Raw genomic sequence first — 23,241 nt, forward strand, 5'->3', positions numbered from 1 at the left:
AATAATTTTTAAATTCTAAATTCGCTGCTAATTAATAAAATGAAGTAGGATAATATCTGAATTAGTTAAGTTGTTTAGGTTAATTACATTTAACACGACAAAACTCCAATTTTTTAACTGCTATAGCTTAATCAAGTTATAAAAGCGACTAAATTAAATTAAAAAGTAGCGGTGACATCGCAAGTTTTTGACTTCTTGTAGTTTACTTTGCAATAACGCACATTAGCAAATCATGAAGTAGAGATTACTAAAGATACATTTAATTCTCACAATGGGATATCTAAATTAGGCAAAACCGAGTTCTATTTTGTTAATGGTATCTGTTGCAGTAGCGGCTCGTGTCATTTTTTGATGGGGGGGCACAGTAGGAGAAGTATCGGGTGTACATTTATAAATTTGTAGGCACTACGGATTAAGGATCACGGATTACGGATCACGGACCAGCTGTTTAAATCTAACCTCACTTTTTGCATTGTTTGTGTTTTTACTCTGCAGACTGACGAGTGGTGCGTTCACAATCGACTCTTCAACGCCAACTCTAAGGATAAATTTAAATGAACATTCGATACCTACTTACTTCAGTGGTACATTGAAATCAGAACTTCCTAATCCTTGCCCTTGCCCCGAGAATAACCAACCATTTTTTAAAACGGTTTTTAGATCTTCTATATTTGTTAAAAGCTGTAAATCATTTACACCTGGCGCGATGCACGGCGATTACTGCTAAAGGGACATAAAATAAAACTCTGTTTTTACTTTCCCACATCAACGAAAATTTGCCATTAACGTTGTGTTTAATAAAATATGTATTAAATTCGCGTGACGTACTATCAGATGCTATCAGATTTGACTGTCTGAACATGCCGTTGCCAAGGATTATTTTACTTCTTGCAACAAAGATCTATTTTCCATTGTTATACTTAATTTGTTAGGTTTCAGTTTGCGGGGTACGTGCACGGGAGTGCCCCCCGATACCAGCCGCCCCTGATCTATTGCCGAACAAAGTCCAGATTTATGTCGAGCAACTTGCTGTACGCTGCCCACAAAATACACTTTACATTAACCGTCAGACATCTGTTAATTTAAATACAACTTTTAATTAGCGCGGGAAAGATGTTGTTGCATTAATTTAATTTTTGTGGCAGTGCACATTGATGTTAACAGTTGTTCCAGTGTTTTAAGAAATAATTGTTATCAGTTGACAAAGATAAAATGATTTCATTGCTTAAAATAACGGTGCATTTCAAACGTTCAAAATTTAAGCTCTGATTAATTAATAAAACAGATTTACAAGGATATTAATGTGTTGGTTGTTATAAACAGTATTTCAGTGCATATGGCTTTTTAGTTCCACTTAAAATGAAAGTAATACGGATTCTGGAAAATACTTTAAGGCATCTGATACATTTTTCTTTTATAAATTATAAGTCCAAAGTCGTAATTTTTGTATTGGTGCTGCTGTAACTTTCTTAGTCAACGAAACGTCATCATAAATCAAAAAGTTAATTATTAAAGTATGGAAAAAAGAAATTTGTTGATTTAGAACCACGTGTTACGGATTTGGCCGCCCACATGTCGAACAGGATCAATTAATACAATCTTAGTGCACTGACTAAATAGCGACCTTAGAACAGTTGCTATAGTAATTTAATTTTAGAGCAGTAAATGACAACATTTTGTCAGTGAAAAGTATCTTTTTCGAACCAACAACTTACTGAGACTGTAGAAATGTATTTGTGTAAAATTTGCTTCTTGTTCGTTGTGTTCCAAACGTGTTCAGCAAACGATGACGTTTTGGAACTGAGTGACAGCGATTTCAGTGCCAGAATCGCCCAACACGAAACCGCCTTAGTCATGTTTTACGCCCCTTGGTGCGGTCACTGCAAAAAATTGAAACCTGAGTTCGGCAAAGCCTCACGAGACTTAATGAGAACCGTTCCGTCAGTGTCCTTGTTGAAAATCGATTGTACCGTATCAGGCAAAGAGACTTGCAACAAGTACGACGTCGATGGATATCCAACTTTGAAAATCTTCCGGAACGGCAAGTTTTCGCAAAATTACGAAGGATCAAGAGAGGCAGGAGGTATCGTGAATTACATGAAAGCGCAAGCGACTCCTATCTCCAAAGAGCTGACGAGTGTGGCCGAGTTGAAGGCGTTTTTGAAAGCAGAAGCAAAAGTCTGCGTTGTTGGTTTTTTTGCTAAGGAGTTGGACCTCAAAAATGCGTTTTTGCAAGTTGCCGAGGCGCGAAGAGAGACAGTGAGATTTGCTCATTCCACGTCCAAGCAAGTTTTAGAGAAAGAAGGAATTGCCGATGGAATTGTGTTGTATCGTCCGGCTCATTTGCGTAGTAAGTTCGAAAATGATAGCGTTATCTATTCAGGAAGTGCTAAAACCAAGGAAATCAACGACTTCATCACTAGAAACTACCACGGTTTGGTGGGACATCGCAGTTTGACCAACAAAGACGACTTCCACAATCCTCTGCTCGTCGCGTATTATGCAGTCGATTACGTGAACAACCCCAAAGGTACAAATTACTGGCGCAATAGAGTATTGAAAGTTGCAAAACACTACAAAGACAAAGTTAATTTTGCGATTAGTGCCAGGGACGAATTCCAGTCTGAACTACAAGAGTACGGACCTGTCGACGACGACAAACCATTCGTCGTGGCACGAAATGCCAAAAACCAGAAATTCGTCTTGCAAGAGCCATTCACTGTAGAGGTTCTAGACAGATTTGTCCAAGACCTTCTAAGCAACAAACTTGTGCCTTATCTGAAGACGCAACCAATTTCCGAAAGTAAACAAGGCGTTGTTAAAGTTGCAGTAGCTAAAAATTTTCAAGAGGTGGTGGTCGACAATGGAAAAGACACCCTCGTCGAATTCTACGCCCCTTGGTGTGGACACTGCAAAAAGCTCGCCTCGATTTATGATAATCTCGGTGAAAAGATGAAAGACGAAGCTGTGGACATTGTTAAAATGGACGCAACTGCTAATGACGTTCCGGCGAAATACGACGTGACCGGCTTCCCCACTCTGTACTGGGTTCCCAAGGGTAAGAAGGACAAACCAGTTCGTTACGAGGGTGGTCGGGAATTGAACGATTTCATCAAGTATATAGCCGAACACGCTACTTCTGAGTTAAAGGGGTACGACAGAAGTGGGACTCCTAGGATGGGAAAAACTGAGCTGTGACGAAGTGGTCACATGATTGTTGTAACTAAAAAAAAAGTGTTCGTAAGAAAATAAAAATAAAAAGCAAGTCAAAAAGTAGTTTCATTGAAACGTTCCTGTAACGAAATGTTTTACTTTTAGTCTTATTTTCGTTGTTAAGTTGTTTTTTTTTTTACATTTTACCGTCGTATACTTGGTCTATTTAAGTTTTGCGTTGTAAATAATCCACGACCTGCTTCATTATTTATAACAGGACGGGATGTTGTTTCATTTTTATTGTCGAAACTTTATTGTTTAAAACCGTTACTCGAAGTTGCTTTTAAGGCGGCGATTAAAAAATTAAATTTGCAAACTTTTCAAGATTCTGGTTTACGTGATTAATTACCTTCGAGTAAATATAAATCCGAACGAAACCCAACAAGATCGGGAAGTTAATTTTTTAGTCGAGTCTTAATCGACTTAACCTAAGTTTAGAATGTTGCAAGCACGGCGATAAATCTTGGTGAGAAGATTATTTTCTAACGAGTAGTTCTTGAAGCAGTTTTTAAAAGTTTGCGTTATCTTATCCGAAGCAGGCTTTGAAAGTGAGCACTTTCAATTTTAATAATTTATGTTCCCTTCTGCCATGTCTACTACCCATTTGCGCAGGACAAATATGCCCTAACTCGGAAATGTTCACACAACTACTTCCGGGAAGTCAATGTTTAATGAAAAACGAATTTTTAATGTGTGTTGCGGACAGAGTTGATCGTTTTCAATATTTAAACAGTGTAAATAGATTTTTGACACTTCTTGTTTGAGCCATCAAAAGGACAAAAATAAAATGAATTGATTCAAATTAGTGTCTTAAGATATAAAGGTGTTTTTTTTTTTAATTTGGCGTCGAAGTTGGCGTTGAAGAGTCGATTGTGAATGAACTACTCGTCTTAAAAACACTGATTTTTCAAATTGCAGATTAAAAACACAAACAACGCAAAAAGTGAGGTTAGATTTAAACAGCTGATCAAAGTTTTAATCCGGTGGTGCGTTCACAGTCGACTCTTCAACGCCTACTTCGACGCCGGATTTAAAAATACACCCGTTACATACAGATGTTAATTACATATTTTTAAAATTCTAGGAAATTAAGTTCTGTTGGTTTGAGAAATTATTGTAGAATATTTAAACTGAGCCAGCAGGTCTGAAGTCGTGTAATAGCGCAATTAAGAATTATGAATAATACGAAAAATAAACAACTAAAATACCATAATTATCAGAGCTCGGTCCATTACCTTTTTCTTTATGTCCCATTTCAGGACACGTGGTTGAACTGAATAAATACCAGTCTGTCATAAATTCTTAATCACTTACGTGTTACTCTTATTATTGGTTTAATGATCATCGGTAGATTAGTGGTCACGGCTAAACGTTGTAATAATTTTAAAAATAATAATAATCCCTCACTCTTGCCGTTACCAGAACCGCATTGGAAATTCCGGCGACCAACTGGGAAGCATTTTATTATTGTGGTTCGGGTCGCCGCTCCATTCCTGCTGCTTCTTCTGAAAGCTTACGTAACTTTGAACGGACGTGGGCGTAAATTCATGCGATCCGATGTCTTTTTCTCCCTTCCCTCTGACCGTAATCGATGTGCTTTTTGTTTTGTTAAGCCTTGTTTTAATTTTATTTCCATGATTTGTTAGGTGTGTTCCGAGAAAGATTGACAGATACAAGGACGCGCACGAGAACGGGAATTTAAACATTTACATTCGGAATAAACCGATGTAGATAAGGAGTCGATGGTTTCTGTTGAATTTGTAACGTGCCTTTCTGACCAGAATGGGACATCGAAATAAATGTCTTTGATCGTTGAAGCTGCAAATGGCGAGTGGTAGGAATTGAAGATTTTCAAGAATGAAAGTGGATTGCTGCTGATCAAGATTGATCTATAAGTTCGTAACGGTTATTATATTAGAAATTCGCTAACGAGGAAAAAGAATTTCTCTTCATTCTGTTTTATTTTTGGTTATAAACGTCAGCTTTTATCTTACGTTGAGTTGACGTAACATTATAGTTATATTATTCATAGAATTCTGTCTTCCTAGAAAAAATTCAAAAATATTTAACTCGTTCAGAAAGGAGAGTGAAATGAGCATTACATAATTGTAATGAGCATCAAGTGGAGGATGAGATACAAAAACATCCCGGGTGTTCATTTAAATTTCCCGTCAAAGTTGGCTTTGAAGAATCGATTGTGAACGCACCACGGATTACAAACTGTGATCAGCTATTTAAATTTAACCTCACTCTTGCGTTGTTTGTGTTCTTACCCTGTAAGTTGATGACAGACTGACGCGTGGTGGCGTGGTGCGTTCACAATCGATTCTTCAAAGCCAACTTTGACGGGAAATTTTTAAATGAACACCCGATATTTTAGAAAATGTAAAGAGACTTATCGTTTACTAATAATGGAAGAGGTTAAGATTTCTTTGTAAAAGTTTAATGAAAAATCAGGTTCTAACCATAAAAGAACATTGTAAGTAGTAATGATCCATCGTGGTACGGAATTAATGAGTGTGAAATCAATCGATAGTTACAAGAATCAATGCATCACAATGAATGCATTTCTTTTATGAACTACGTAAAAAGTGCAATTTCGTAAAGACTGCAACCAAAACGGTAAAAATGAGGCTAATTTTATGAGGATTGAAAAATAAAACTTTAGATTATTTTTTTGTTTGTTAAAGATGACACTGAGTAAACAAAAATTAGAATACAAATTATGTATTTGTGGTTTTTAATTCAGTTCTTTGATTGCACAAGCTATGGAGATTGATACATATTTTAATAAAATCCAACATGAGTATGTATGTAGTTTGTTTGATAATAATGAAGTACATATGTGGAAATTAATTATAATTATCAAACATTTTAAAATAATTGTACCAGTTTTAGTTAATCGAAAGCTCCATATTTTTTCATTTTTTCCTACATCCTATAGATAAAAAACAATAGTCAGACAATGATTACGGTGAGAATGGATAATCATCTACCTTAATGATTTTAAATGGCGTATAGCAGAAATGTTGAAATAATTAAAAATCTTCGAAAGAATATTGGTGTGAAATCTTTGATGTAAATATTCGTAGCTAAAAAGCCTTTAAGTGTTTATGTTGATTATTCAGTTTCCAGAAACGTAAATGTTTTATATCCCAGTTGTTGCTTTGTTGTAGAAATTTACGCTATGGCAATTACAGAGTGTTCTAAAAATGATAATACCAATAAATGTGTTTATTTTTGCTGTGCCCACAGTTGAAATGATGTATACTTAGATATAACTAACGCGTGGGAAGGTTGCAATAAAAGTGACAAACTGTTGCAAAAGTTTGGCAACAAGAACTTAGTCGAGGAAGTTACTAATTTTTGACTTCGGCTATTTTCATTTACAATAAAATAGAATGGAACTGACTTAGTTAACTTGCTACTAAAAAGTTTTCCAACTGGAGCTACAATTATACTTTCATTTATGTATTTATTAATTACATATTTTGTTTATAACGGGTGACTATTAAAATTTTCACTTGGAGTTGGCTTTGAACGAGTTTTTATTTTTTCTGTTACTTTAGACACACGCAAGAACGAACGACAAATGTCAGTCAGTACAATTGAAACATAACCTATAAATGAGAAAAAAAGTGAAATGTCAAACTTGTCAGTGTCTAAGGTGCAACGGAAAACAAAGAATGATCCATAGCCAACCCTAAGTGAAAATTTTAATAGTCACCCGTTAGAAACTGCGTCATTCTCAGAAAGAATTAAATGCTGTGATGTAACTCTTACATTAATTTGGTTTTAAAATTTATATTTATAAGACAACGGACGTCATCTTGAATACCTGCTTTACTGTTTTTTTTTTTGTTGACATTTTTACTAAAGTGTTTCAAACTTTTTTTTTACATTATGTATACAGAGTGTTTTTTAAAAGCAAGTACAAAAACGACTGGTAATAGGTCAGGATGAGTAGAACTCGTTCACAAAAAATTATCTAATAAAAGTGTTTTCGCCGCCCGTTGTAATTAGATTCAAAAGATAATTTTGTTAAAATACATTTCATTAGTATGAAAACTTTTAGAAAATGTTCTATGTAAACAACATTATCTGCAATCAGCGACCAATTTCCTTTAGCCATTTACATCGTTATTTAGTTCCCGAAACGTAATGTATATTTAGTACTTTTGTTATGGAAATTTACCCTGTGGTAACTCTGAAACTCCCCAAAAATAACTCTTGTAAGAGGCTGTGATGGCTGCGATCTAAACCTATCAGTTACTGACTAGACTTCATTCAGTGGGACTAACATTTCATATGTAGAATAGAACTACATATTTTTATGACTACTATTATCGATCAAATATTAAATGTCAAAACTGTCAACTTACTTTGCCAGTTTTCCATAAATTCTTCTTTGACGCGATGAAATTTTTCCTAGTTTTTGAGGTATGGTGCGGATGAATCTCCGACGTACGCGTCGCACTTGACACGGAAAATGTTTTGATCGCACGTTACATAACCGAATCGGAATGAATCCTAACAAATTTGCTGCTTGATTTTATTGCATGTCGACGATAAGAGGGGTAGATAATGAATCGGGATTCTTTGTTTCAGATCGTCCCCGGGGCCCGAGGGCGAACTAACTATGTTGGGCAGCCCAGCTGGGCCGGGGGGACCGACTCAACGAGGTCTGTGGCCCCTGGCACCGGCACCGGCTCCTTCTGCTACCAGTTTCACAGCTGATGGTGGGTATACCATTATGGTCAATTAAACATTATTGCCTCCATTCATATTATTGGCTGCCTCGTTTTTTCACTTTATCCGACGATTCTAACGGCTCATTTTGCCAGGGATTAATAAAGTTTGATTTAAAAGATGGGATGCGGCTGCTGTTTGCGTTCTAAATTAGAAGTAGTGGCGTGTAAATTTTGATCGTTGATTTTTTGGTGCTGCCTTCGACGGAATCGATGATTCAGCTGAACGGGTTTCGAAACGCAACCTTGAATGAGACCAGGTTTTGTCCCCTTTACGTCTTTTACATTTTTAATGTTTGCCATTAACGCCGGGCTCATTGAAATTATTCGACCCCCTTAATGTTGAAAATGATTAATCTCAGATGCAGGTCAGTACTCGCTTTGTAACGTTACGTTACGTTACGTGGCAAAGTGACCCTTAAGGATTGAGAAAAATTTATGAAATTTACAAATTTGTTCGATTTTACGAATAGAGTTGTAAAGGACCTACTGCGGTGGCAGTAAAGATCCCCTAATAGATCTTATTGTTAAGATATTGGGACAAAATGCAATAATACCATATGCTAAAATTAATGTAACATGGTAAAATTATGTGAAAATACCTAAGTGTGCATATGCCACAGGGTTGAATAAATTAAATAACTAATAATTGAGAAAATGCCAAAATTTGACGTAATTAACTTATAAATTTCATTTTCGATATTATGTGCCTTATGTAGTGTTTTAAAATTACATGTAATTTTGAAAATTGTATTTTACAAATGTAATATTTCATGTAATATTACAAGTAATATTACAAGAAATATTACATGAAATATTACAATTGTATTATTATAGTTTATTGGAACTTTGGCTTTTTCACTTGCAATTGGTTTAGGGTGGGTGGTAAAGTTTATAATAATGAAGATTTACGACTATATGAGCACTTCATTTTTAATTATCAACGATATTAATCTCTGTTTTACATTGCTCTTCTTGCTCATGAATTTAAAATTTTTAAAATAGCCTCACGACAGTCAACAGCAACACAAAAACAACCACAAATCACTCCTAATAATATTGTGTATTTTTTATGCCAAGACAGCGTTCACAAGTTTCGGATTTCGTATTTTTTTGTGTAATTTTACGTACTTACAAAAGCAACTCGTGAATACCCTTATAAGAATCACTAATGATGACGGGACGTAAGAAACTAAGAATTCATGCAAGTCTCAGCGAGTCAGTGATTCCCAGAATTCACCAATCGACGTTCGAATGCAGTCGATTCTGGTTTTAGTTGGTTTATAATGTCCTGTAATTTATATGTAATTTTACAAGAAAAATTACATTAATATTTCATTGTAATATTACATTTGATGTAATGTAATGTAATTTCCATGTGTAATATTACGTGTATTTACAATGAAATTTGTCATATTACAAATGAAATATTTCAAGCTCAAATCACTAGCCTTATGAATAATAAATTGGGTCTGCAAAATATGAAAACGAAATTATAATTTTTAAGGTCAATTTTGCCACCGGCGGTAAAAGATGAATCACCCTGTATACAGGGTATCTCAACGAAGAATAACGATAAAATGAAAACAGAGAATGTTTTGTAATATATGTATATTATTCTATTTTATTTTTGTATTACGTATACTCGAAATCTATTTCTCTTTTTTTTATTTCTTAGTCCATTCTGTTCATATTTCCTTATTCCCTTCTACGTTGTAACTTTTCTTTCTCAACAACGGAAAAAAGAATGGACAATTTGTTCTTCCTATAGAAACTCGAGGCCTTAAAATCCTCGCTACGCTCGTATTTCAATCTGGCCTCTCGGGCAATTAGAAAAGCCCAATTTACACAGAACCTCGTTGCATAAATAACTATTATAACGATAAAAAATTTCTATTAAACGATTTAAAAAGGACAGACCAGATTTAAGAGATCCAGCAACAATGTATATATTCAGAAAATATAACCCTTAACTGAAAACAACCTAACCTAACATAAAAAGTCAATTTCCTTTAGGGAATTTAGTTATCACCGAGGTACTGCCAACAAAATCACTAGACAGTCATAGCCAACTCGGTCCCAAAAAGATCGTGAATGCCTTATACCGAGTGGAACAAAAGTATCAAATAATCGCTGTAACTTTTTAATTTGAAAAACTATGAAAAAATGTTTAATATAAAAATTGTTTGGTTTATTATCATGCATTACGTTCAACAAAAATTGTCAACATTCTTGATACCTATTGCATTTTATTACTTAGTAAGTTAATTTTATCACCTTTGTTTTTTTTTAAATTTTATTCTTTTTCTCCATAACGACAAAACTGTATTTATGAATACAGAAAGATACGCTTGTTTGAAAATCACACAAAAAATGTATGGGTGCTATTTAAAAAACCAAAGTTGGTTGCCATAGCAGCGAAACAAAAGAAGATAGGAACAAACTAGAAAGACCAGATAATGCAGGATAATACACCAATCAACTTTTATATTAAACATTTTTTCATAAATTGTCAAATTAAAAAGTTACAGCCAATATTTGATACTTTTGTTCCACCCTGTATATTAGGTACTATAATTCCTTTTTTTTTGCATCTTATGTAAATAATGTCGGGCGTTCAAATGAAATCCCGTGCAGAGAAGGCGTTGGAAACCGTCAGTTGTTTTGCTTTTTTAAAGTGTAAATTGACAGTTGTAATTAGGGCATGTTGACAGTTAACCTAAAATTTATAAACAAAGGTCTTTAACTTTTTTTTCGTTTTTTGCATTGTTTTACATTAAAAATAGAGTAAACTAACGATTCCTATTCTCGAAGCAAATATCTAAGGGCATTCCTTGCTAAAAACAAACACGTTCAATGATGTGCCAATTAAACTAAACAATGTCATTCATGTCAAACGGCGGGAAATTCAAACTTTACACTGTTCTAAATGGTTTACTTTTTTCAACGCCTACTTAGCCCAGATTTTCATTTGAACGCATGATAGTAAAAATAATACAATATAATAAAAAAAATAGTGACTTGATGCACTTGCTGTGCCCTTCATTTACCGGATGTCTATTACTTTTATTTATTAATTTCTATTATATCTCTACAACTATTGTTTATGTTACATGTTGCTTTGTGTTTCACATTCTTTTAACAGGTGAACCGTCAAAGTGCCGTTAGGTTGACACAAGTAATAAAGTTACTAGCTCCGCCAACGTGTATTTTAATTTTTTTATTTATGACTGCAAACAAACCAAAATCTCAAATTTACGTAATTTGCCCCGTGTTATCTGATTCTGCATGATTTCTCCTTTCGTTTTTTATTTTTACAATGGTTTTAAAAAAAAGTGCTCTTCCATATCTAATTATTAAGTGTTTGTTGGGTTGATACTGTGAAACACTTTAATGACGAAACAGATTATTATTGTTAAAATTCTCATCCCTATTTCACACTACTACATACATACTCGATTACATTGTCAGTAAAACTCCAACTATGTGGTACAGTCACTAAAATCTGGCTGACCTTGAAGTTGACAATAATTCAGGTCTTTAATGGATGAGCTGTACAGCTCGAACCGTCAGAGTCAAATGAAAATACTGTATTATTTTATTTACTGTTGTGTCCCGTTATCCAGTATTGTTTCAGATTGTTGAGAATTCTCTGTCGTAAAGCTCAAGTTTTCGAAGTTTTCTTGGAATTAAAAAAAAAAGAAAAAAAAACAGAATTTAGTTTTTCTTTGTTCATTAAGAACCACCAAATTTTGTTAAATTAACCCACTATGAACTTTTCAACAAAAATCGAAAACGACAATTCTAGTTATTACTTGATGCATATTTTACGTTTAGACTGCTGCCGTGTGGCCAAGTATTACTTACTAAAAGAATTAGTTAATATCGTGGTTTATCCCATTGTAAATAATGACATAGTAATGAAAAATCGTAATTAGGTTGGTAATTATTTGATAGGTATAATACAATTGTAGGCTGTAATACCCCACGAACGGGATAATATATTTGTAGAACACATTAAATATTAGTAACTATTGATAATTCTATTTTGTACTAAAATCACGAGTTTGTCATTGAATAATAATATTGTGCACAACGCTTGTTTTTTTTTTCATTCCTTTTGCCAAGTGATAAAGTTATCTTGTCAAATTACAGACGAAGTTCTTTTTCTACCAGAATAAACTCATTTTTAAACTTGAAAGTTTGTAATCGGTAAGTGGAGAAGACAAACTGTTTACTTGCGAGTTATTTTATCTGGCAGTTTGCTGAAGTAATTTTCCTTAAAAATGATTTTTTTTATCGGCTAGAAAAGAGTTTTTTTCTAGTGGCTGTTCAGGGTTGGCAATGGTTCATAAAATGTTCTCACCTCTTTTGTCTTTTCGTCGGTGTGGTGTGTGTCGAATTTCTATAAAGTGAGATGGTTTACCGACAAACTTCTTGACAAGTTTTACTGTCTTTTTTACTATGTACAATATTCTGTTTTAGAAATGAAAAGTTTTTAAAACGGAATTGAAATTCGAATAACAATCTTTTTGAGCACTTCGCGTACCTAAAACAGGCCGCGTAATCCAATTTAGCCGCCGTTGCAGTAAACGTTTGATAAAATCAGAGTTTCCATGTAAGACTGGCGTTTAGATTTTTCGGGTATGAATTTAGAAACCACAGAATTTATAATACGTACTTTTTAACTCTGGAGGAGTACTTACACGAAACAGAAACATCTTTTTCACTATTGTTTTATGTCATTTCCATAGCGACATGTAAGCCGCATTTGTATGTACATATTTATTGACTGAAGTCAATTTTGGTTGTTCGTTTCGTTTTATAATAATTACAAATTTTCGGTTGCACAAAAAATATTGTGTATACCATGGTCGCGAAATCCTTTAACATACTCGAGATTGTCCTGTCCGGCCGCAAGCGGCCTCGGCGACAATTTTTCTTTCGGTACGTTAAAGAATGATTTCGCGGCCTTGATAGTTGATATACAAAAAACTATTACACGCTGCATTTCTGCCCATCAATGTTTTTTCTCTTCTGTAAGACTTCGTGTTAGCGGTAAGAAAGAAGTAAAATGTGAAATTCCAATTTTCTATATGTATTTTGAATAGGTTCTTGTGCGATAATTCGTAGAGCCGTTTGTTTCAAAAATAATCTCTTGATAGCGTTGGATGAACATTTGCAACTGTTGTTATACTATCAATTGTCAAATAAGGTTATATGACCCCCATAAACTCTTGGTTTGTGGGCCCCATACTACAATTTTACTCAACGAGGGATAATACGCGTATAATAATAACTCTTTTCTGAGATTGGTAGAAATATACTCGTACTTCTACTATTTCATTCATAATTCATATTTCGTTGTGTGAAAACAGCACTTCTTGCTGCTGCACACTCATTTTTGAAATTCTTTACCGTTTCGCAATTTCGCATCGCTGCCTCATCTACTATCTGCACGTCTTCAACCGTACTGGTGGTCTTGCCGCTATTTACGTAATGAATTTTTCAGAAGCCGACGTCAAAATGCGGTTCTGCCTCTGAAAGTTCATAGATCTTTCATCGAATTAGTCTGCGTTAAGAAATCCGTATCGGTTTCATGGCTCCACACACACTTTTCGTATATAAATAATTTATGGAACACAGTGCGTTGATGGTTCTTGCCAACAAAACATCACATTTTCGTGTGTCACCCGACTTGTTTAATGATGGCGTTTATCTCCTCCGACGTCCCGCGGGGATTTCCAATAAACAGAAGCAACACGAGAGTCTACTTGGTCCCTAAGGTTATCTGGGATTAAGCACCAATTCAGAAATGAAGAACTGTTTTAAAGATTTTACCCCAATCGGAACATTCATCAAGTCTAAAATAGTTTCTTACCCGACTGACAGTGGAGTTTTCATTTGGCAGAATATATTTTTAATTAAACTTGAAACAAACACACCTGTTACAATTTTTTTTGTAAAACGAATTGCAGAAAACAGGTGGTGCGAATGAAAAAATATGAAATCTTCACATTTTCAGGATCTGGATAATCAATAAAAATGACAAAGTATTCTGTATTTCTGTTTCTCGAAGTGATTTTCCACAACGAAGAACCAAAATTATTCACTCTATTTGAACGAATAAGATCAACTATTTAGACTTGTTTGTACTTGCGAGATGTGTAAACAAGTGGTTTAGAATGCAGATTGCGTATTCTTTAATAAATCTAATATTTTATAGAATTAAAGAGACAACAGCTAACAGCTATAAATAAATCGAACATAATTGGGAGGAAAATACCATAACTCCCGCTGCGAACTTGACGAAGTGGTGAAATTTTTCACACATTTTTTGCATTTTATCGTAGTGCTGACTACGAAATTAATTCCCCGATGACACTACTCAAACATTTATTGATTTAGGTTTTTTTATCGCTAAATTGACTGGTCAATATTTTATTTGCAGGGTTCAATAAGTGCGGAGTTTACTCTTTGTTTCCTGGTGGCCCTACTTTCGGAAGTGCTCTGTACTCGCACGCCCGTACCATAGGTCAGTTCACTTCCGGTCACATCCAGCAGTCTTCAGGGAGTCCGTTCTACCACAAAGGTATTTATTAGAATTAAGTGGTTAAAAACTGCCGAATGATTTACTGCTTCGCCATCAGCTCGTAATGCCCTATTTATACTACTCGCAACAGGAGATTTACTTTGGCTTCCACTTCTATTCATTTTAATTCTTGAATGTGAACGAATATTAAGTGAGAACGGGGAGAGAGAATTGGCAAAATTATTAGTGCAGATGGAGGCGGCGCGCCATTTGTTCTACTACTCGTTCCATAAAGGATCATTTAAAAACACTAAAATTCACTAAACTATCAAGAGTGTCGCCATGTTCCAACGAAAGAAGTCTTCCTCGTAAAATTATATTTATTGGTGAACTTTACTGTTAAAGTTTAGAACTAGGAAACTTACAACGATAACGAGTCCACGTTTGGGAAAAAATAGTTTTTTCTTTTATAACTCGTTTCGGAAGTGTTTTCAACATCAAAATCAAAGAAAATCATTTTTATTTAGCGACCTTGTTTATTTTTATAATAACGACAGATTCCCCATTGTATATTTGTGGAAATCGTTTATTCCGTGGCCGAATTTTTCTAATGTATTTTTTGTGCAATCGTACGCGAAACGAGCACTTCGCGTACCTAAAACATGACGCGAAATCCAATTTCGCGGGCGTTGCTTTTAATGACCGCCGTTAAAGTAAACGTCATTTTAATATTTGATACAAATCAGAGTTTCCATGTAAGACTGGCGTTTAGATTTTTCGGGTATGAAATTACGAGTAGAAACCACAGAATTTATAATAAGTAGGTATGTACGTACTTTTTAACTGTGGAGGAGTACCTACACAAAACTGAAACATCACTTTCACTACAATTCTCTTAAATGAATTGTTTTATTTATGTCATTTCCATAGCGAGATGTAAGCCGAATTTATCTGTATTTATTGACAGTGAAGTAAATTTTACTTGTTCATTTTATAATATGTAATTACAAATTTTCGGTTGCACAAAAAATGTTGTGTGCACCTTGGCCGCGAAATCCTTTAACATCCTCGAGATTGTCCTGTCCGGCCCCAAGCGGCCTCGGCGACAATTTTTCTTTCGGTACGTTAAAGAATGATTTCGCGGCCTTAATATACAAATAACTTTATACCACCAATTATTTTTATTGATGCATTAGCTTGTAAAAAATTAAAACTAAAATTGTAGTTAATTATCGCAATTGAATGTTGCCGTCCTCTACTAAAAGGCCAGAAAAATTATTACCAATTTACATGAAACGTATAATTTCAAACCTTGATGGAATTTTTATTGTGAAAGAGAACAATAATAAATTTTTCTATTATTCGTGGAAGTTTTGTTTTTACATATTTATGTCCACACAAGCAAAGTAGAAAAATAAATAAATAAAATATGTACACATGCACAAAACGCAAACAGAATTTTGTTTGCGTTATTCAGTTCTTATCTCTTCGATCAGTGAGTTATTATTTAATTTCTTACTCTTATTAATTCAATATTCACGATCGATGGACTGTGTATTATACATTGTAATTGCATTTTCGTCTCAAGTGGTCACTAGCCGGTTAATTTACTGAGAATTTCAGTTCGCTTTGATAGTGCTTTAAAACTTCCAATTTGATTTAGTTGACTCGTTCCCCGACAAAAGAGGAAAACTAAAGGACATTGCGGAGTGACCGGGTTGGGTTTATTAATGTCTTATGTTATGTAATCGAAAAAGAAATTCTAAATTCGGAGGAAATACGCAGCATTTCTCTTTGATCATTTGACATCTTGGACGGAGAAAAACCAGTATGAAAAGAAATGGGAATGAGAGGTCGATTAATTGATAGTGTTTAAAAAATGTATAGGGAGAGTAGGTTAATATTAATAATGTGTTCAGGTGAAGAAAACTGTGAATATGTGATGAAAAAATTCCAAAAGACCTTATCAAATTAAAAGTTTGTGACAAAAAAAAAAATGTTTAAATGAGTGGAGAACGAAAAAGAGACGTAATTGTGAGTCATAGAAGGAAGAGAGTGAATGTCGAAGCTATTTAAATTTAGTGAATAAGCAACACGATGCGAGATTCTTTTTTTTTTTTTTAATTACAAAAGCATAGTCAGAAGAAACTGAAATAATCTTTCAAAACACCGTGAGATCGAAAAAAAAATTAGAATTGGCTGTGACCAAAAATTTCAGTTGGCAACTCGTTAAGATTTCAAGTACATACCTTTAACCATCTTTGGTACTTATTTGTACCACTGGGCATTGGTACAAATCTGTAGCAGCCATTTTCAAAAACCTTTTTCCAAATTTGAAATTTTGACGCCATATCCCGTCATCATAGTAGTCAACTTGCAGGTTAAAAGCAAAAAATGTTTCCTTAATGGGTCCCCAGGGATTTGCGCGTTAAAGGGTTAAAAGTTAGGTTAGTGATCTTGATAACGTTGAAGTCTTGATTTTCGTAAAGGTGTGAATTATGTGTGACCTGTCGGTTGTAAAAGAATTTCCTCACCTAATGCAATGAAACAATGAGATTTAAAACTCCGGCGCCTTTGTTCAACGGTGAGCAGGCCGCATATTTATAGATCGCAACTCTATGATCGAAACTAGCGATCCAACATCCAACGATCAATATTCAAAGTTAAGAAAGGTTATGTTGTGGGGCCTCTCAATGGTCTCTATCTGAAGTTAAAAAGATAAAAAGCTACACCGTAAATGACTGCAATACGATCGAATTTTGGAAAATAAATATAAAAATTGATCAATGACATAAACGAACAAAATAATATTACATATTTCCAGGATGAAGTTTATGTTCACTACTAACTAGGTCAAACATTGTGAAAAGGGCTTATACATGGGGAGCTCCAATTGTATTCTTTACAAGAGCTAGAGTAAATGTTCGAAATGTCAGTTCAGGTATGGAAGAACGAAATAATCAAGGCAAGTTGTCCTAGGAGTTGAAAAGTTCACAGGCGGCCGAGTCAAATGCAAGGTCATTTGAAGCATTTCTCGCGATTTATTCATCAATAATTACACGAAATATTTAATGATTAAGTTATCCCTATTAAAAAAGCGAAATAACGAAATGATTACCCAATATTTAACCGGTGCCACTACTGCCACTGTGGTGTAACACGAGTCGCCCATGTGCATAGATGACAGATGTCAAAATCAAAAATAGCAAGGTGGCCGTTCTACGTTAAAAAATACCTTAACTTTAAACTTTGGTAGACTTTACTACATAATATTATTGAGCCTTCAAGTACTAATAATATTGCAACAAGAGAACTAGGAATTACTGTGCCTTAAAATTAGAAAAAAAATCATTTTACTGTAACTGGAGCAAAAGAAAATTAATGAGTTAATGTCCGATTTTTTTGTGGTCCGCTTGAAGATAACATAGTAATCATAGTATACTCTTATATTATTCAGAGTAGAAGATCTTTTTGTGCTTCGGCCAGTTGCGATCTCGTCTTCGTCTCTGTTTTCAATCTCTGGGCTTAGGACAAAAAACTCACTTCTGTTCTTAATACTATATATGACGTTTTCTGAAATGTGTAGTCGTAAGACATTGTTAAACTGTTTTAGTTGTTAAAATTTGACTATAATGTAATTTATAATGTAATTTATAATGTAATTTATTTTATCCACGACTTTCATTTTGTTTCCACAGAGTAACCACAACTTTTGCTTCACCCTTCTTAATGTGTGCACATACATCCAAATTTAGAACCAATAAAATTATTAGTGGGTCGTCTGTAACTGTTGCAATAAACATTTTTAGATACATTTAGACATCAATGAAACCAATGCGCATCATAATCTTCGCTTATATTTCATTTCTTACTAGTAACCCTATTCAGAACTTTATACTTCGATTTATGTACTTTTTTCCCGTTTTCATGGTTTTCTTATAATCAGAACAAAAAATTATATATCTTGTTGGTTTATTTTCGTCGAATGATCTGGTGCAAAGAAATGAAGGGATGACTCAGTGCTTGAGGGGTACCCACTACCTAGTGCACTGCTGTAAGTATGCGTCTACGTATTCATGAAGTTGATTCATGATTCATCGGGTGACTTGTAAAGAATGCTGAAAGTATTTTCACCTAAAAACCAGTTCCACATTTTTCATTTTTATAATTGTTCTAATCGAACGATTCAACGATTTCCTTGTTTCATTTTGGACACAGCTTTTCTTTTTATTTATCATTCTGACGTAGGAAAACAGAGAACGTGCCGTTATGCAAGATGTTTTTAGATTTGTGCAAGTTGTTTTTGTTTTTGCGTGGAATGCAAACGATCCGGACAAGTTGCAGTTATGAGTTGATTTGATTTGACGTTGAAATGAAATTCGTATTAATCTATACGTTCGACAGCTCATGTTGTATCAGTTTTACAAGATGTAATGCCACAGGTAATGGCGCGATATAAAATGAAACATGTGGGATTATATCAACTGTTGTGATCCTGGGAGTTAAAACATGTACATATAAGTGTACAGTCGGAGAGTGTTGTAACTTGTTAGCTTGTTTTTAGAGGCCCTCAGATATTCAGGGTCCGTACTGTGTGTCCGGAAGACAATTTCAGCCAAGAATAATTGTCTTCATGTTATTACGTTGTCATTTCTAATAAATTTTAATCAAGCCTCATCCTAGATTAACAGTTTGTTGTAAGTTACAATGAATGATTTCTTTTAAGGACATAATTATTTAATTTATCTGATTAATTCATCTATTTTATATCGATCTATGTAAATTGAAAGAACTAATTATCGGGATGCAATCACGTAAAAAATGCCGAATTAAAATCAGTGATCATTGTGTAATTAAATTTTTTGTGAATGCTTGGCAGATAATTTGTTCTTTTGGGAAAAATGAATTGAGATTTTTTAAAAGAATTACATATACTCTCGAAAAAATGTTAAAAAGGTTGAGTTGTGATATTAGATAAAATTTTAATCACGTTTTACTATAGGTAGTGCAAGTATAGATTTATATTTCGACAATGTATGTTACAGAATAAAACTTTATTTGCCCTACGGACTTTAAAGGATCCCTGTTTACAATTCCAAAACAATTTACAAAAGTAACAATTCCCAAAAAAAGGCATAAAAATAACAGTTTAATTCTTATCTCCCACCCCTCTCCTTTATCCTTTCCCTCGTCTATAACATTTTTACGAAAAAGCAATACAAATTGATTTAAAATTTGGAATAAATTAACCATCAAAGTGTATACCCGCCTATGGGTAAGGGCGAAAATTTTCTGTTGTGATAGAAACAGAGCTTTGTTAAAAAGTTCCATTGTTATACAGGGTCTCTATAAATGATTGTCTGGTCAAGCCAGCCTTGGAAAAAAATTTTACTGTTCCGCTTTTTTGAAACCGATGCCAAATTCTAGTTCGTTTTCACGGTCACTTCTGACATTAATGACGTTTTGTTTGCGCTTGTCAGTCGAGTTTTCGTTCCTTATATTCGTTTTATTGCAGTTAATCACAGTTAATAAACACCAAAAAACTGTATTTTTAATAAAAATTGCAAGTACCTACGTCCGCTTTTAGAGGTAAACAGACTGGCAAAATTTGTGAGGTTATGTTTTATATTTTATTTTAGCTTTACTTTCTTTACAATGGTTTATCCTGTTGAACAGAACACGTTCGTTGTTGTTTTTTACTTTCGAAATGGAAAGTTTATTAGTGGGGAATTATCTGTTTGTAAAAATGAATTCCAACAAAATATCCGGACAACATTCAAAATTATTGTTTGGTAACTCATATTGGGCGAATTGTGAACAGATTTTTAACAATCGGAACAATTAGCAAGGGTAAATCATCAGGACGACCACCAGTATCTGATGAAAGAGTCGAGGATTTGAATGAAATGGTGGAAAAGACTATATATTTATCTCAACAATCTGGTGTACCACGAAGCACTTGTCACAAAATCATTAAAAATAGGGTACAACTGCATCCTTATAAAATAAGTGTTGTACAAGAACTCCAACCTGCAGATTATCAAAGTTGTGTTTAATATTGTAATCACATTCAAAATCACCTCAATTTCAGAATATGGAGTGCTGAGAATCTACACCAATTTGTAGAGACTCCTTTACATGTTTTGAAAATTGGTGTGTAGAACTGTGGATAGCAGTGTTGCTGTACCCTTAACCAAGAAATGCTGCAAAATATTTTTGAAAATAAATGAAGAAAAATACCTATTTGTTATCGTTATTTAGTGTTGTAAATTATGTTGTTGAATACATTTGATTTTATTGAAAAACCAGTAAGACTTATTTGTCATGAAAAACACTGTTATTTATATTGGAAGAAAAAATGGGAGTCAATACCGTATTCAACAATTCAGTCTAGGTCGTATTCATCACTAGCATAAAACAAGAAATGTGAAAGCACTAAAGCAGACAAAAAGGCAGTATTGTATTCTGGCATACGGGGACAAGGTGTTCTCAATATTTATCTGTTTGGATCTGTTCTCATACCAATTCCTGTACACTGTGTGGCGGTACGATGGGGGCAATAATTGTTCCCCTGTGGGTGTTGATATTAAATAATATTAGGGAACCTAACACATTTCCAGAGTTTTTGGCCCATGGTATAACATATCTGAAACCAAAAGATTCCGATACTAAAAATCCATCAAAATATAGGCCAATCACATGTCTGCCTACAATTTATAAAATTATGACATCTTGCATTAAAGTAATAATTTACGACCATTGTCAAAAATTAAATATACTTAATGAAGAACAAAAAGGTTGTGTTAAGGAGTGTTTTGGTTGCAAAGAACAACTTATAATAGATACGGTAATAATGGAACAAGCTAGAAAAAATAATAGAAATATTTATACCGCATTCATAGACTACAAAAAAGCCTATGATTCAGTACCACATTCATGGTTAATTAAAATTCTTAAAATTTATAAAATTAATTTGGATTTGATTAACTTTTTATCACATGTAATGACATTTTGGAGAACTACTTTAAATTTATCAATAAACAATACTAAATTAAAATCCGAGCCTATTCAAATTAAACGGGGAATTTATCAAGGAGATTCTTTAAGTCCTTTATGGTTTTGTCTAGCCATTAATCCTTTGACAAATCTATTAAATAGCACTGGATACGGTTTTAATATTAGACATAATAATACCACACTATCAAAATTAAATCACCTTCTTTATATGGATGACATAAAACTTTATGCATCTAAAAAGAATCACATTTTATCTTTATTAACAATAACTGAAAATTTCTCAAATGATATTAGCATGAGTTTTGGTATTGATAAGTGTAAAACGCAATCAATATGTCGCGGTCATTACGAAAATTTAGAATATATAACTAAAGAAGGAGAAATAATTAAAAATTTAAATAAAGGAGAATTTTATAAATATTTAGGTATTAATCAATCAAATCATATTCAACATTCAATTATAAAAGAAAATTTAGAAAAACAATTTTATTTAAGAATTAAATCTATTTTAAAATCAAAATTAAACGGTAATAATTTAATTAAAGCAGTTAATACATATGCTGTTCCATTGTTGACCTATTCTTTTGGTGTTATAAAATGGTCCAAAACTAATTTACAAAATATAAATATTCAAACTAGAGTTCTCTTTACAAAATTTTGTAAACATCACCCCAAATCTGCTATTGAAAGATTTAATTTACCACGCGAAAATGGTGGCAGGGGTTTTTCAAATCTAGAAATTCTACAACATAATCAAATTGCTTCACTAAAAAATTATTTTCTTAATAGAGCTAGTGATAACACTTTTTTTAATGCTTTGGTTTCAGCGGATAAAGGCTACACACCTTTAAATTTAAGTGATAATATAATTTCAGATATTGTTGAGCCAAATATACCTGACACTATAGCAAATATAAAACAAAAGTCTTTACATGGGAGATATTTTAAAGAGCTAGAACAGCCAGAAATTAATATTCAAGCTTCTCATGCATGGCTTAAAAAATCAAATATTCATCCTGAGACTGAGGGTTTTATATTTGCAATACAAGATCGTGTTATAAATACAAGAAATTATAAAAAACACATATGCGGTTTACAATCGATCATTGATAAATGTAGGATTTGCGGAACTGAAGGGGAAACCATTGAACACATCATTTCTTCTTGCACCGTTTTGGCTCAAAGCGAATATAAAAAACGTCATGATATATTCGCAAAAATTATACACATGAATTTAGCAGTTAAATTAAATTTATTAAAGGATACACAACCACATTACATTTATAAACCAGAAAGTTGTTTAGAAAATGACAATTACAAATTATATTTTGATCGGACAGTTTTAACTGACATTCACATTCAGCATAACAGACCAGATATTATTATTTTAAATAAACAACAAAAGCAAGCATATCTTTTAGATATAGCTGTTCCAAATTCACACAATATAACACAGACATATAATACAAAAATTAATAAATATTTAGAACTCTCCGTTGCTATGAGAAATCTTTGGTGTTTAGAAAAAATTTCGATTTTACCATTTATAATTTCAGCAACAGGAATAGTACCCCAATCTCTTTTTAAAAATTTAAAAATTTTGGACTTAGAGAACACATTGGTGGTTGAAATTCAAAAAGGTATATTATTATACTCATGTCACATCGTGAGGAAATTCCTTAACATTGACACAGAACATAAAACACAAAAAAGTCAAAATGCGGAGGCGAG

At 33.5% G+C, this 23,241-nt stretch overlaps 1 protein-coding gene and 1 pseudogene across 5 annotated transcripts in view; both read left to right on the top strand.

Annotated features, from left to right (window-relative positions):
* The window catches only part of wge (winged eye), a 129,188-nt gene that overhangs the window by 45,897 nt on the left and 60,050 nt on the right, over positions 1-23,241 (top strand). For all 5 annotated transcript variants that reach the window (XM_069058909.1, XM_069058908.1, XM_069058911.1 and 2 more), the window contains exons 2-3: positions 7,822-7,952; positions 14,413-14,553. In XM_069058909.1, the coding sequence (XP_068915010.1) occupies positions 7,853-7,952; positions 14,413-14,553 (241 nt within the window). In that variant the 5' untranslated portion in view covers positions 7,822-7,852. The remainder of the gene's footprint in view (positions 1-7,821; positions 7,953-14,412; positions 14,554-23,241) is intronic.
* LOC138138820 (protein disulfide-isomerase A3 pseudogene) lies at positions 1,015-3,276 on the top strand (annotated as a pseudogene).

This window comes from Tenebrio molitor, chromosome 9 (assembly GCF_963966145.1).
Source record: "Tenebrio molitor chromosome 9, icTenMoli1.1, whole genome shotgun sequence".
NCBI classification, from domain to species: Eukaryota; Metazoa; Arthropoda; class Insecta; order Coleoptera; family Tenebrionidae; genus Tenebrio; species Tenebrio molitor.